General features: G+C 46.7%; 1 protein-coding gene across 2 annotated transcripts in view; it reads right to left on the reverse strand.

The window, feature by feature from the left end:
- ZNF766 (zinc finger protein 766) overlaps positions 1 to 12,705 on the reverse strand; it is a 23,947-nt gene extending 11,242 nt beyond the window's left edge. Inside the window, exon 1 of one of the 2 annotated variants that reach the window (XM_011946203.1) lies at positions 12,326 to 12,705. In XM_011946203.1, coding sequence (XP_011801593.1) covers positions 12,326 to 12,595 — 270 coding nt within the window. In that variant the 5' untranslated portion in view covers positions 12,596 to 12,705. Of the gene's footprint in view, positions 1 to 3,115; positions 3,179 to 12,325 lie in introns of those variants that run through there. The other variant, XM_011946204.1, reaches the window with a different exon arrangement.
- Positions 12,706 to 15,951: the final 3,246 nt, after the last annotated feature.

A 15,951-nucleotide genomic window follows, 5' to 3' on the forward strand; every position in this document is an offset into this window, starting at 1 on the left:
GGCTGCAGTGAGCCGTGATCACGCCACTGCACTTCAGTCTGGGCGACAGAGAGAGACTCTGTTTCAAAAAAATAAAAAATAAATTAAAATCAAAATTTAAAAATTCTTATAAAATGATGTTGTACCTTAACTACAGGCTTGCTTATCCATGCAGTCATGCAGACACATCACAGGTACACGTACACACTTAGCTGATAAAGTAATAAGCATACGCACTTTACATATCAAATGAAATAAAGAGCTGTCTCTCAATGACTATTTTTTAGATGACATTTGTCATCTTTTTTTAAAAAAAATTCTTAGAGACCAGGTCTTGCTATGTTGTTCAGGTTGGGGTGCAGTGAGTAATCACAGCACAGTACAGCTTTGAACTCCTGATCTCAAATGATCCTCCCTCCTCAGCCTCCCAAGAAACTGGGACTAATGGTGCACATACGGCCTGGCAGTCATTATTTTTGCTAATGTGTATTTCAGCATGTTTGCAACAATAAAAATGTATAAATAGTACTCGGTTTACTTTATAAACATTACTGTATATTAAGCTATTAAAAAAAAAAGTAGACTGGCTGGGCGCGGTGGCTCACGCCTGTAATCCCAACACTTTGGGAGGCTGAGGCAGGCAGATCACCTGAGGTCAGGAGTTTGAGACCAGCCTGGCCAATATGGTGAAACTCCGTCTCTACTAAAAACGCAAAAATTAGCTAGGCCTGATGGCGGGCACCTGTAATCCCAGCTACTCAGGAGGCTGAGGTAGGAGAATTGTTTGAACCCAGGAGATGGAGGTTGCACTGAGCCGAGATCACATTACTACACTCCAGCGTAGACAAAAGAGTGAGACTCCATCTCAAAAAAAAAAAGAGATCATGAAAAAAACATAGAAACTTGAACTCCAGTCACAAATACCTATTTTCAAAAATATAAATAGAATATGTTTTAAAATTTATGTGAGGTCTCACTATATTGCCCAGGGTGGTCTCAAACTTAAGAGATCCTCCCATCTCAGCCTCCCAAGAAGCTCAAGAAGCTCAAATTACAGGCTTATACTACTACACTAACCCATTGCTTTGTCCATTAAAATTTAGATTATTCTCTACAGTGAGAATTACAAACCACTGCTCAAATTGAAATCAGAGAAGACACAAACGGAAAAATATCCCATGCTCATGGATAAGAAGAATCAATATAATTAAAATGATCATACTGCCCAAAGAATTTACAGACTGAATGCTAACCCTAACGACGTTCTTTGCAGAACTAGAAAAAACTATTTTAAAATTCATATGCAACCAAAAAAGAGCCTGAATAGCCAAGGCAATCCTAAGCAAAAAGAACAAAGCTGGAGGCATCAAGTTATCCAACTTCAAACTATACCACAAGGCTACAGTAACCAAAACAATATGGTACTGTTACAAAAACAGGCACAAAGACCAATGGAACAGAATAGTCAGCTCAGAAATAAGGCCGCACATCTATGACCATCTGATCTTTGACAAAGCTGACAAAAACAAGCAATGAGGAAAAGACTCCCTATTTCATAAATGGTGCTGGATAACCAGCTAGCCACGTGCAGAAGATTGAAGCTGAATGCCATCCTTACATGATATACAAAAATCAACTCAAGATGGATTAAAGACTTCAATGTAAAACCCAAAACTATAAAAACCTTGGAAGACAACTCAGATGATACCATCCTCAACACAGGAATGGGCAAAGATTTCACGACAAAGACACCAAAAGCAATCGTAACAAAAACAACAATTGACAAGCGGTATCCAATTAACTTTAAGAGATCCTGCACAGCAAAACAAACTAATCAACAGAGTAAGCAGACAACCTACAGAATGGGAGAAAATTTTTGCAATCTATGCATCTAACAAAGGTCTACTATCCAGCATCTATACGGAACTTAAACAAATTTACAAGACAAAAACAACCCCATTAAAAAGTGGGCAAAGGGCCAGGTGCAGTGACTCATGCTTATAATCCCAGCACTTTGGGACGCTGAGGCAGGTGGATCACCTGAGGTCAGAAGTTGCGAGACCAGCCTGGCCACCATGGTGAAACCCTGTCTCTACTAAAAATACAAAGATTAGTTGAGTGTGCTGGCAGGAGCCTGTAATCCCAGCTACTCGGGAGGCTGAGAGGCAAGAGAATCGCTTGAACTCGGGAGGCAGAAGTTGCAGTGAGCTGAGATCGCACCATTGCACTCCCTCATGGGCGACAAGAGCGAAATTCCGTCTCAAACAAACAAACGAAAAAAGTGGGCAAGGGACATGAACAGACACCTATCGAATGAAGACATACATGTAGCCAACAAGCATATGGAAAAAAAGCTCATTATCAGTGATCATTAGAGAAATGCAAATCAAAACCACAATGAGATACCATCTCATTAGTCAGAATGGCTATTACTAAAAGTCAAAAAAGGCCAGGCGTCATCAAGCCTGTAATTTCAGCACTTTGGGAGGCTGAGGTGGGTGGAGATGGTGAAACCACATCTCTGCCAAAAATTCAAAAAATTGCCGGGCATAGTGGTACGCATTTGTGGTCCCAGCTACTCAAGAGGCTGAGGTGGGAGGATCGCTTGAGCCTGGGAGGTAGAGGTTGCAGTGAGCCGAGATTGCACCACTGTATGCCAGCTTGGACAACAGAGCGAGACTCTTGTCTCAAAAAAAAAAAAAAAAAAAGGCACAAAAGATTTCCTGATTTTTTGTTGCACAATTTACCAGGTACTTGTGCACATTAATACGTGACTTCTGTGGGTAGCTCCTCTAATTCTGGTCCACAGAGAGCTGACAGTGCATCCAGATGTGGTCCCTAAACAATCCCTGCTGCCCAACAGCACTGACACCACGGGACCCTCACCCCGTCTCCATCCATGTCTGGTGTGAGCCCTTCCCAGGCCCATGCCCAGTGCCGCCTCTTCCCAAGTTCATGTCACTGGGTCACGAGGGATGGAATCTAAGTGAGATGAGAGGGACTGAGGGAAGGCATGAGTGAGTGCAAGCAAACCTGTCAGGAAGGACACTTGAGACTCAGAAGATTCTCAACTCTGGTACTCGGCATTTCAGGAAGAAATACGAAACAGAACAATCAACTGAGAATATCACTTTACCTGAGTAAGTGGCATCCCTGACTCCTTTGCTGTCCTCTTCTGCGCTTCTCCTTCACATAACATGACTCTTTAGAAGTCAATCCTGAATGTCAAAAACATGCTGTTTAGGGTTTAGAATCAACATACTTTCTTCCTGTGCCACAACCACACACATAGGGGAGACCTCACCCTGTGGAAATACAGTCCTCTGCTGCCTACTGCAACAGAGTTGATGCCGGGACAATAAACTCCTACAGGAAGAAGAAGTGAGTTTTTGGCCCCTTTCTTCAGAACCTGCTCCCCTCCTGGAGAAGCCTGAGCACACACACTGCAGCAGCGGGGAGCTGGGCTGGACTAAGATTCCCTTCAGGGCACAGACCTGGCTCTGACCAAACTCCATGCGGAGCACAGTACCCCTCATCTCTTTGTGAATCAGAAGCTGAGCTCAGCCTTCTGAAATGAGGACACGGCTTCGGTGCTCAATGCTGGATACACAATACAGTAAAATTCCTTTATCCAAGGGGATATGTTGCAAAACCCTGAATGAATGGAACGTGGAACAGTACTAAACCCTATCTACTCCATGTAAAGGATGCACATGACTGGCCGGGCGCGGTGGTTCAAGCCTGTAATCCCAGCACTTTGGGAGGCCGAGACGGGCGGATCACGAGGTCAGGAGATTGAGACCATCCTGGCTAACACGGTGAAACCCCGTCTCTACTAAAAATACAAAAAACTAGCCGGGTGAGGTGGCGGGCGCCTGTAGTCCCAGCTACTCGGGAGGCTGAGGCAGGAGAATGGCGTGAACCCGGGAGGCGGAGCTTGCAGTGAGCTGAGATCCGACCACTGCACTCCAGCCTGGGTGACAGAGCGAGACTCCGTCTCCAAAAAAAATAAATAAATAAATAAAAATAAAATAAAAAAATAAAAAAATAAAAATAATACAAGAAAACCAGCCAGTATAACAAGTATTTACATAGTATTTATACTTAATTAGGTATTACAAGTAATCAGATGGTTTACTGTGGGGAAAAGAAAGAGAAATCAGACTGTTACTGTGTCTATGTAGAAAGAAGTAGACATAAGAGACTCGATTTTGTTCTGTACTAAAAAAATGTTTCTGCCTTGAGATGCTGTTAATCTGTAACCCTAGCCCCAACCCTGTGCTTGCAGAGACATGTGCTGTGTTTACTCAAGGCTTAATGGATTTAGGGCTGTGCAGGATGTGCTTTGTTGAACAATTGTTTGAAAGCAGTATGCTTGGTAAAAGTCATCGCTATTCTCTAATCTCAAGTACCCAGGGACACAAACACTGCTCTGCCTAGGAAAGCCAGGTATTGTCCAAGGTTTCTCCTCACGTGAGTCTGAAATGTGACCTCGTGGGAAGGGAAAGACCTGACCGCCCCCTAGCCTGACACCCACCCCCCAGCCTGACACCCTTAAAGGGTCTGTGCTCAGGAGGATGAGTGAAAGAGGAAGGCCTCTTTGCAGTTGAGATAAGAGGAAGGCATCTGTCTCCTGCTCTTCCCTGGGCAATGGAATGTCTCAGTGTGTGTTCTATCTACTGAGATAGGAGAAAACCACTTTAGGGCTGGAGGTGAGACTTGCTAGTGGCAATGCCACTCTTTAATGCACTGAGATGTTTATGTATGTGCACATCAAAGCACAGCACCTTTTTCTTAAGATTGTTTATGACACAGAGACATTTGTTCACATGTTCTCCTGCTGACCCTCTCCCCACCATTACCCTATAGTCCTGCCACATCCCCCTCTCCGAGATGGTAGAGATAGTGATCAATAAATACCGAGGGAACTCAGAGACCAGTGCCGGGTGCCGGTCCTCCGTATGCTGAGCATGCTGAGCGCCGGTCCCCTGGGCCCACTTTTCTTTCTCTGTACTTTGTCTCTGTGTCTCTTTCTTTTCTCAAGTCTCTCCTTCCACCTGATGAGAAACGCCCACAGGTGTGGAGGGGCTGGCCCCCTTCGGTTTACAGTATACGGGAGGATGCGAAGGATGTGCATAGGTTATATGCAAATACAGTCACACATTGCTTAATAACAGGGATGTGTTCTGAGAAATGCATTTTCAGACCATTTCATTACAGAGTGAACTTACACAAACCAAGATAGCATAGCCTACTACACATCTGGTATATATAATATAGCTTACTGCTAAAAACTTGTAGGGCATACTATGTCCTGAATACTATAGTCAACTGTAACAGTGCTAAGTACTCGTAAGTCAAAACATATCTAAATATAGAAAAAGGCCGGGCGCGGTGGCTCAAGCCTGTAATCCCAGCACTTTGGGAGGCCGAGACAGGCGGATCACAAGGTCAGGAGATCGAGACCATCCTGGCTAACACGGTGAAACCCCGTCTCTACTAAAAAATACAAAAAAACTAGCCGGGCGACGTGGCATGGGCGCCTGTAGTCCCAGCTACTCGGGAGGCTGAGGCAGGAGAATGGTGTAAACCCGGGAGGCGGAGCTTGCAGTGAGCTGAGATCCGGCCACTGCACTCCAGCCTGGGTGACAGAGCGAGACTCCATCTCAAAAAAAAAAAAAAAAATACAGTAGTCATTTGGTATAAGAGTTTAAAAAATGGTACACTTGTCTAAGGCACTTACCATGAATGGAGCTCGCAGGACTGGAAACTGCTCTGGGTGAGTCAGTGAGTGATGAATGAATTGTGAAGGCCTAGGATGTGGCTGTACACTACTACAGGCTTTACAAACTCTGCACATTTAGGCTACGCTAACTTCACAGAAAAATACTTTTTTCTTCAGTAATAAACCAAGCTTACTTACTGCAACTGTTGTACCGTACAAACTTTTAAATTTAACTTTTTGACCCTTTTGCAACAGCAGCCTAAAACACAAACATCTTGTACAGCTATACAAAAATATTTTATCTTTTTACCTTAATTCTCTAAACTTTTTCTTGTTTTCAATTTTTTAACCTTTTTAAACATTTTTGTCAACAACTAAGACACAAACACACACATCAGCCTACGCCTGCACAGGGTCAGGACCATCAGTGTCACCGTCTTCCAGTGCCACATCTTGTCCCACCAGAAAGTCCTCCTATGGTAACAATGCTTTCTCCCAGACGCTTCCTGAAGGACTTGCCTGAAGCTCTCCTTTCAGAATAGTCCATGGTAGTTTGCTTGCTTTGTTTCTTTTGTCTTCCTAAATGTTCTTATGAGCAGATAATGCATGAGCAGATAATGCATCATGGACGTTCCTTTCTATTAATGGAAACCTTTAGGTGTTGGTACCTATGTTTTCAAACCCCTTAAGGAGCTTGTCAAGGTCTGCAAAAGCTTCTGCTATATATTTAACTGTGAATTGCCTTTAGAGTTCTCTTTTTCTTCAGTTTCCTATTGGCTCATTCTCTCTCTTTTTTTTTTTTTTTTTTTGAGATAGAGTCTCACTCTGTCGCTCAGGCTGGAGTGGTGCAGTGGCACGACCTTGGCTCACTGCAACCTCCGCCTCCTGCGTTCAAGTGATTTTCCTACCCCAGCTTCCCAAGTAGCTGGGACCACAGGTATGTGCCACCACTCCTGACACTACTGACCTCAAGTGATCCACCTGCCTCGGCCTCCCAAAGTACAGGGATTACAGATGTGTGCCACCGCGCCCAGCCAGTTCCCTATTCTCTTGCCTCTTCTTCAGCTATGCGTTCCTGTATCAGTTCCAATGACTCATTAACCCATTCCTCATGAACCACCTCTAAGAGATTCTCAATGTCATCCTCCTCCACATCCAGTTAAAACTGTCTGGTAACGCACTAGGTTTGTTTCCCCCAGCATCACCAACACTGCACTATGATGTCATGACTGCTCTGAGGTAGCCAGGCAACAGGAATTTTTCAGCTCCAGTGTAATCTTATGGAACCACCATCATAGACGTGGTCTGTTGCTGACCGAAATGTCCTTATGTGGCACGTGACCGTATTATGCAATTTTATATAAGGGTCTTGCAGATCATCTGATTTGGGTAATCTTGGGGGGGATCTTGGAAGCAAATCCTATGTGATACCGAGGGATGACTGTACAGGGGGACATACTGGACAAAGAGATGATTCAAGTCCTGGACAAAACAGAGTGGGACAGTGAGAGACTACATCATCCTACCAAGAAGAGTGAGAAATTTAACACTACGAATTCTTCATTTCTGGAACTTTCCATGTAATATCCTTGGACTACTAAAACTGTGGTTGACCATGAGTAACTGGAACCTCAGAAAGTACACTGGAAGATAAGGAGCAACTACCATAGAATCAGCTTCAAATATTAATGCTGAGCCCAACCTGAGTATGTGAATGGGAATCTCAGGTAAGAGACTGGAGGCACAAGACGTATATCTGCACTCCAATGTGAAGCCAGGGGTGAGCTCCACTCAGAAGGCGCAAGTCCAGCACACCCCGACTTTCTGGCTCTGCTCTATCCCTGGGTCTTGTTACCAGGATTTAGGTAGTGGACAGCAAAAGAGCAGAAAGAAATATCCAGAGCAGGCCGGGCATGGTGGCTCAAGCCTGTAATCCCAGCACTTTGGGAGGCCGAGACGGGCGGATCACGAGGTCAGGAGTTCGAGACCATCCTGGCTAACATGGTGAAACCCCATCTCTACTAAAAAATACAAAAAGCTAGCCGGGCGAGGTGGCTGGCGCCTGTAGTCCCAGCTACTCGGGAGGCTGAGGCAGGACAATGGCGTAAACCCGGGAGGCAGAGCTTGCAGTGAGCTGAGATCCAGCCACTGCACTCCAGCCTGGGCAACAGAGCGAGACTCCGTCTCAAAAAAAAAAAAAAAAAAAAACGAAATATCCAGAGCAGGCAATGTGGACCACAGTGGGGGTGAGGGTATAGCTGGAGTGTTAAATGTGGGGTGGAGAGGAACACAGAAGCCTCCATGAAGAAGGTAGTATCAGAACAAAGACTTGGGGAAGAAATGGTGTTTGTACCTGCAGCTGACAGGCTAGAGATGTCCAGGCAGAGGGACAGCCCAGGTGGAAGCCCTGAGTCAGGAGCAACCCTGGCTCCAGGAAAGAGGCCTGTGTGGCTGCAACAGAGGGAACAAGGGGGACACAGGCAGGAGATGAGCTCAGAGAGGTCCTGGGACACAGATCAGACAGGGACAAGGGTGCAAACATTTTCTCCAATACCTCAAAGGAATTTCGGAAACAACAAATTTCCTCACCTGTTTTAGTAAATATGTAATTCTTTATGTTAAATTAATGTACTTACAGGCTGGGCGTGGTGCCTCATGCCTGTAATCCCAGCACTTTGGGAGGCCAAGGCGGGCGGATCACAAAGTCAAGAGATGGAGACCATCCTGGCCAGCATGGTGAAACCTCGTCTCTACTAAAAATACAATTAGCCAGGCGTGATGGTGCATGCCTGTAGTCCCAGCTACTCGGGAGGCTGAGACAGGAGAATCGCTTGAACCTGGGAGGCGGAGGTTACGCCGAGCCAAGATCATGCCACTGCACTCCAGCTTGACGACAGAGCAAGGCTCCATTTCAAAAAAAAAAAAAAACTAATGTACTTACAATGTAATATCTTACATATTTTCAATATATGACAAGAAGTTCAGCTAAGCCCCAGGAAGTACAGGGTCACTCTCATCTGAGATGTGCAGGACTGCAGGGGAATGCATTTGGGGGAGCTCAGAAAGTGGCACATACGAGGTGGAGATGCCTGTTAGGTGTCCCAGCAGAGAAGTAAGGAGACAACTGAATACAGGTTTCTAGACCTCAGGCCAGAGGTCTGCAGGGGACATGGAGACAGGTAGATGGGGTTCAAAGCCATGAGATGAGATGATAAGGAACGGTAGTGTGTGTGGACAGAGATGAGAAGAGTTTTGAGAGCTAAGCCTATTCAACATAGGGAAACCCAGTCTGTACTAAAAAATTTAAAAATAACTCGGGTGTGGTGGTGTGCACCTAGAGTCCCAGCTACTTGGGAGGCTGGGGCAGGAGGACCTCCTGAGGCCAGGAGTTTGAGGCTGCAGGAAGTTATGATTGCACCACGGCACTCCAGTCTGGGTGACAGGGTGGGACTCTCTCTTAAAAACAAAAACAAAAATGAAAAAGACCTAAATCGGCCGGGCGCGGTGGCTCAAGCCTGTAATCCCAGCACTTTGGGAGGCCGAGGTGGGCGGATCACAAGGTCAGGAGATCGAGACCACGGTGAAACCCCGTCTCTACTAAAAATACAAAAAATAAGCCGGGCGCAGTGGCGGGCGCCTGTAGTCCCAGCTACTCAGGAGGCTGAGCCAGGAGAATGGCGTGAACCCGGGAGGCGGAGCTTGCAGTGAGCCGAGATCGTGCCATTGCACTCCAGCCTGGGCGACAGAGCAAGACTCCGTCTCAAAAAAAAAAAAAAAAAAAAAAAAGACCTAAATCACGGAACACTCCCACCTTCAGAGAAGACAGCTTCAGGAGATACCAGCAGAGGAAACTGGTAAGACAAAAATCTGAAACAAAGTAATCAAATAAATTTAGAGCTAAGAAAAAAGAACAGGGAATGATCAGCTGTGCAACATGTTGCTAACTCGAAAAGATGAGGATAGGAAATTCAAAATTGGACTTCGAAACACAGAGGTCACTGGTGCAGTCTGGAAGAAAAAGGACCGAAGGAATGGTGGAGGTGAAAGCTTAATTGGAAGGGGGTAAATCAAGAACTTGAGGCAAGACTGGAGACAGAGAATATAAACAAGATTTTAGTGTACTGTGTTCTCAAATAGAGCATTGAAGAGGGGTACTAACTACAGGGAGAAATGTAATTAATAGAATATTTTTTGTTTTAATCATGAAGGAGTAGCAAGAAATAAAGACTTCATTCTGTGCCTTTTTTTTTTTTGAGACAGAGTCTCACTCTTGCCACCCAGGCTGGAGTGCAGTGGTGCGACGTCGGCTCATTGCAACCTCCACCTCTGGGGTTCAAGTGATTCTCCTATCTCAGCCTCCCGACTAGCTGGGAATACAGGCGCACGTCACCACGCCCAGCTAATTTTTGTATTTTCAATTTTTGTATTTTTAGTAGAGGTGGGGTTTCAACGTGTTGGCCAGGCTGGTCTGGAAGTCCTAGACGTAAGTCATCTGCCCACCTTGGCCTCCTAAAGTGCTGAGATTACAGGCATGAGCTACCGCACCCAGCCAGCGTGTCTGTGTGTGTTTTAATGAACAATACCTCCATGTGGGTACACTAACCAAAGTAATCCCTTGAAGTAAATATTGGTGATGCCACAGAGAAAGGATGCCACACTGTCCTGAGATTGTGAGTAGGGCTGGCACATGGTGCACAATCGCAGGGTCAGCAACAGCCAGGGGGAGGGACAGACAATTTCCAGTTACTACAGAGTAGAGATTACAGGCCGAGACAAGTGGGTGGGCCGGTTGGAGATCTCTTCCCTTTACTGTTTGAGGTGGAAATGTACACATGTTTTTTCCCCTGCTGAACAGTTCTCTGGCACACTCCCAGCTGGATGACCTACAATTTAACTCAATTTGGATAGTATCTACCTGGAGATAGAATCAGATCCCAGTTAAGGACTCAGTCCCACATGACTGCCCCTCACTTCAGATACGGATAAAATTAACGGTTTCCAAAACCCACTCCTCTGTTTTGATTTGCTAGGACAGCTCTTCCATCTATATCCTTTGTCATAACCTTCATAACCAATAGTAAACCTAAGTAAAATTTTCTCTGAGTTCTGGGAACCATTCTACCAAATTAATGTGAGGAGGCCGGGTAAGGTGGCTCAAGCCTGTAATCCCAGCACTTTGGGAGGCCGAGGTGGGCAGATCACCTGAGGTCTCAGGAGTTCAGGACCAGTCAGGCCAACACGGTGAAACCCCGTCTCTACTAAAACTACAAAATTAGCCAGGCGTGGTGGCGAGCACCTGTAATCCCAGCTACTTGGGAGGCTGAGGCAGGAGAATCGCTTGAACTCAGCAGGCTAAGGTTGCAGTGAGCCCAGATTTTGAGCCCCTCTCCTCTCCCACAGTTTCTCCCCTTCTTCCCTCTATTCCTTCTTTTCCACCTGATCTGCTCCATCTTGCAATTTTTTTCCTTTTGTTGCTCTTTCTCTCCAATCTTTTGATTGTCTCCAATCTCCATGTATTTCTGCCTCTTTCTTCTCCCATCTGTGCTCCTCCTGCTAAATTCCCTCTTCTCTGTTATGCCCCCTTCTCCCCACTGTCTGGCAACCCCAGATCCCTGGGGTGGTTCTCCCTCTGCTCTCCTTGTCACCTTGTCACCGGCTGCCCCCTCTTGCTGTCCCTGCACCACGCTGCTCAGTCTGCCCTGGCTCCAAATCCCTCCTCCTCTCCCCAACTTTGTCTGAGGAGCCTCCGGCTTTGCTGCCCCTCTCCCTACCTTGCAGTCCTTCATCTGTCTAGAAATACAACTTTTCTCTACATTTCACCAGTTGCTTTTCTCTCCCTGCTACTTCCTGGGTTGCTTCTTTCACTTTGCAAATCTCTCACCGTTCCTCTACGTTGCCGTCTTGATAATGGATCTCCTTCATTATTTTCTCTCTAAATTTTTCTGTTTCCTCTACCTCGCTCTCCATCTCTTTCACTACACATTCACAGGGAGGGGACTGGAATAAAATGCCCACCTCCTCAAGAGCACAGTTTCCAACGGGAGGAATTTGGGACAGAAGAACACTGGGTGCCCTACGATAGGTCCCGGCCACCTCCCCCAACAGAGGATCAGGAGAAGCCGTGACTGCGAAGAGGCCTGGGGACAGAAGGGTCCAGCCCAAGGAGGTCTAGGGCGGCAGGCAGATCAGGGGTGGGGTCTGCAGAATCTCCAGGACAGGCAGAGGACGCGGCCCCTCCCGATTTGCGGCTGTGGCGCTGCGCCCCAGGGGCCGACAAGGGCGAGGCTTGGGACCCGGAGGGCGTGGATCGGGCTCGCAGGTGGGGACTTTACGTGGCGCGGGGCTGGCGGAGGGGTCACTGAAGGGTTTTGAGCAGGAAAACAACGCGAAAGCAGCTGCCTACGCGGCCCTACGGCAGAACGACCGGGGACAGAACCAGCCCTAGGGCGATTTTCACACACAGGGAAGCGAACCCCGGTATTCTGACGGCACGCGTGAATTTACTCGGGGTGGAGGGAGCGGTGCGGGGATTTGAAGGTCTGTACCGCCCCCCACATCCCGGGTAGAGAAGCGTGAGGGCACCGCTAAGCGAACACTTAATCTAAACAAAGGAAAACTCACGCGCCGCCGTTGCGCCATCTCTCCACGCCATCCACTTCCGGGTCTGCCGGCGACTGCGCGCGGACGGAGAGGCCAGGCCTGGGCGGGGCCAGCGAGGTGGTGGGCGGGGCCTGAATGCTTATGGGGCAGGGCCTGCGCTTCCCTCCTCCTATCTCTGGGCGTGTCTCGGTTTTCCGGATTTTGCAAGCAACACTTGCCAGTCAGGCTGGAGCCGCTCCACGGTTTGTGACCTGGGATCTCACTAGGAGGGTCAGCGTCTGTTGCTTGCATCCAGGAAAGTTCCCACAATTAAAATTAAAGAATTCAATTAAAAATCAGAAATGTAATTGAAAAACCCTTAAATGGTCTGTGAAAGGAATGCAAACTAAAATACAATATGCAAACTCAGCCTGTGCGGAATGTGTAATTTCATGCTGATGCCCCAAAGAATAGCATAGAAATCCTCTCCATTTCTATTCCCCGTTCACTCTGGAGAATACAGTTCCAAAGAGTTTCCCAGGGACACCTCTGGGGCATGGAGGGATAAGGCCAGTGAGAAGTCAGGTCACCAACTGTTGCTTTTAAAAGAGCAGTAGAGGCTGGGCGCGGTGGCTCACGCCTGTAATCCCAGCACTTTGGGAGGCCGAGGAGGTCGGATCACTGGAGGTCAGGAATTCGACACCAACCTGACCAAAATGGAGAAACCCCGCCTCTACTCAAAATACAAAAATTAGCCGGGCGTGATGACACACGCCTATAATCCCAGCTACTTGGGAGACTGAGGCAGGAGAATTGCTTAAACCCGGGAGACGGAGGTTGCAGTGAGCCGAGATCGCCACTGCACTCCAGCCTGGGCGACAAAAGCAAAACTCCGTCTAAATAAATAAATAAGCAAAAGCTTTGAAAAGTACATGTAAATTACTTCTTCCTTTCACTTGTTCTATTCGACACTTGAGTTATTTTAAACACCTTTGAAATATGCTTAGGTCAATATTTTCTAAAAATACTGTAATTTCAGATTCACTTTAGGTGCATTCTGAAAGTAATAAGAAAACATACTTTTTATTTAAAAATTGTAATCTCGTTCTATAAAAGAATAATCTGCCTACCAAATACACTTAGAATTCCTGCAGAATTATTCTTTAGACCAATAAATAACAATTGTCTTCCGAAGACTATTTGTAAGGGCTTTATTTTTTTTTTTTTTTTGAGACGGAGTCTGGCTCTGTCTCCCAGGCTGGAGTGCAGTGGCCGGATCTCAGCTCACTGCAAGCTCCGCCTCCCGGGTTCACGCCATTCTCCTGCCTCAGCCTCCGGAGTAGCTGGGACTACAGGCGCCCGCCACCTCGCCCGGCTAGTTTTTTGTATTTTTAGTAGAGACGGGGTTTCACCTTATTAGCCAGGATGGTCTTGATCTCCTGACCTCATGATCCGCCCACCTGGGCCTCCCAAAGTGCTGGGATTACAAACATGAGCCACCGCGCCCAGCCAGCATTATTTTTTGAAGATGCAGTATCCAGGATAGATTTTGGGATCTGTACAAGATAGGTATCTGTATTACGCAATATTGCTAAATAGCTATGTTGCTACAAAACAACTTTTAGCATTGACTTCTATGATCTGAAGCAAAGAGTTTCACTGTTGTCACCCAGGCTGGAGTGCAGTGGCACAATCTCGGCTCACTGCAACCTCTGCCTTCCCAGGTTCAAGCAATTCTCCTGCCTCAGCCTCCCGAGTAGCTGGGATTACGGACGCCCACCACCACGCCCAGCTAAATTTTTTTATTTTTTTATTTTTTTTTATTTTTAGTAGAAACAGGGTTTCACTATGTTGGCCAGGCTGGTCTTGAACTCCTGATCTCAGGTGATCCACCCACTTCGGCCTCCCAAAATGCTGGGATTATAAGCATGAGCCACCACGCCCAGCCTGAGGGCTTTTCTTGATATGGGTTGAGGATCAGGAGACTTCTCAGGCTTAATTTTTTCCCTGGAGCTCCAAAATTCTTGACTCCTGGGGATACTGCTGTTTCTTGGCTGGAGTCTCTTATTACTCTGTGCAGCAAACACATCTGTCCTGTACCCCAAAAAGGTGACACTATCTCTATCATTCAGGCTCCTTATTAGTGTAAACGTTCATGAAAAGAAAGTCCAGAGCAAATTGCACCTGTTATCCCAGCTACTTGGGAGGCTGAGGCAGGAGAATTGCTTGAATCTGGGAGGTGGAGGTTGCAGTGAGCCGAGATCGCACCTTTGCACTCCAGCCTGGGCAACAGAGCGAGACTCTGTCTCAAAAAAAAAAAAAAAAGTTAAACTCCAAGACACATTAGGCATCCGTTTCTTCAACCCAGGAACAAAAGAACAACTGAAAATTGCCCTGCAAAAAGGGCAGATCAGTTTCATCCTCAGACAATATTTAAATCCATGTAATATTAGAGCTTTCTAGATGAACTCTAGAGTCACTGAAACTAAGATAATAAGACATTCATTGGCTGAATACCAAAGAAGAGACTAGGGTTTCCACAAGCACCGTTAAGATAGAGGAGAGTCAATAGAGGAAGAAACCCACGCCCAGGCAGAGCCATGGACGACGTTCCTGTGACTACAGCGTTTTCTCCTACCTTGAACAGAGGCAGTTATGAGTCCTGCATCCAAATAGCCACCCCTGAGATCCTTCTCTTCCCTACAGGTTCTCCCCCTCTTCCTGTAATGTCAACCCAAGACTTCACTGGAGACTGAAATTGCAAAGACTTGTTTAGAAATAGAAATTTAGGCCGGGCGCGGTGGCTCAGGCCTGTAATCCCAGCACTTTGGGAGGCCGAGACGGGTGGATCACGAGGTCAGGAGATTGAGACCATCCTGGCTAACACGGTGAAACCCCGTCTCTACTAAAAATACAAAACACTAGCCGGGCGAGGTGGCGGCACCTGTAGTCCCAACTACTCCGGAGGCTGAGGCAGGAGAATGGCGTGAACCCGGGAGGTGGAGCTTGCAGTGAGCTGAGATCCGGCCACTGCACTCCAGCCTGGGTGACAGAGCGAGACTCCGTCTCAAAAAAAAAAAGAAATAGAAATTTAAAAAAGAGAAGTGGGCTGGGTATGGTGGCTCACGCCTGTAATCCTAGCACTTTGGGAGGCCAAGGCAGGCAGATCATCTGAAGTCAGGAATTCAAGACCAGCCTGGTCAACATGGTGAAACCCTGTCTCTCCTAAAAATACAAAAATTAGCCGGGCGTGGTGGCAGGTGCCTGTAATCCCAGCTACTTGGGAGGCTGAGGCAGGAGAATAGCTTGAATCCGGGAGGTGGAGGTTGCAGTGAGCCAAGGTCACGCCATTGCACTCCAGCCTGGGGGATAAGACTGAGACTTCGTCTCAAAAAAAAAGACTAGAAGTGAAGTTTTTTGGGAAAAAAAAAAAACCAGGATTTCTCTTTCTTTTTGTGACAAACTCTGTTTTAAATCCGTTTCTTTAGATTTTGTATTTGTCTGTTTGGCACCTGTCCATGACAGGACTAATTATATTTATTATATTTCCTTATTTTCTGTGTTCTTGGTGCTGTGACTGTGTCACCCCTGACTGGGCAGAGACTGCCCATCTTGGGGCTAGCAAATTCTTAGAGGTAGAAGTGGGTTTCCTGAAGCCAGCCTTTCCT

The sequence above is a fragment of the Colobus angolensis genome, unplaced genomic scaffold, assembly GCF_000951035.1.
Source record: "Colobus angolensis palliatus isolate OR3802 unplaced genomic scaffold, Cang.pa_1.0 Scaffold25, whole genome shotgun sequence".
In the NCBI taxonomy this organism is placed as follows: Eukaryota; Metazoa; Chordata; class Mammalia; order Primates; family Cercopithecidae; genus Colobus; species Colobus angolensis.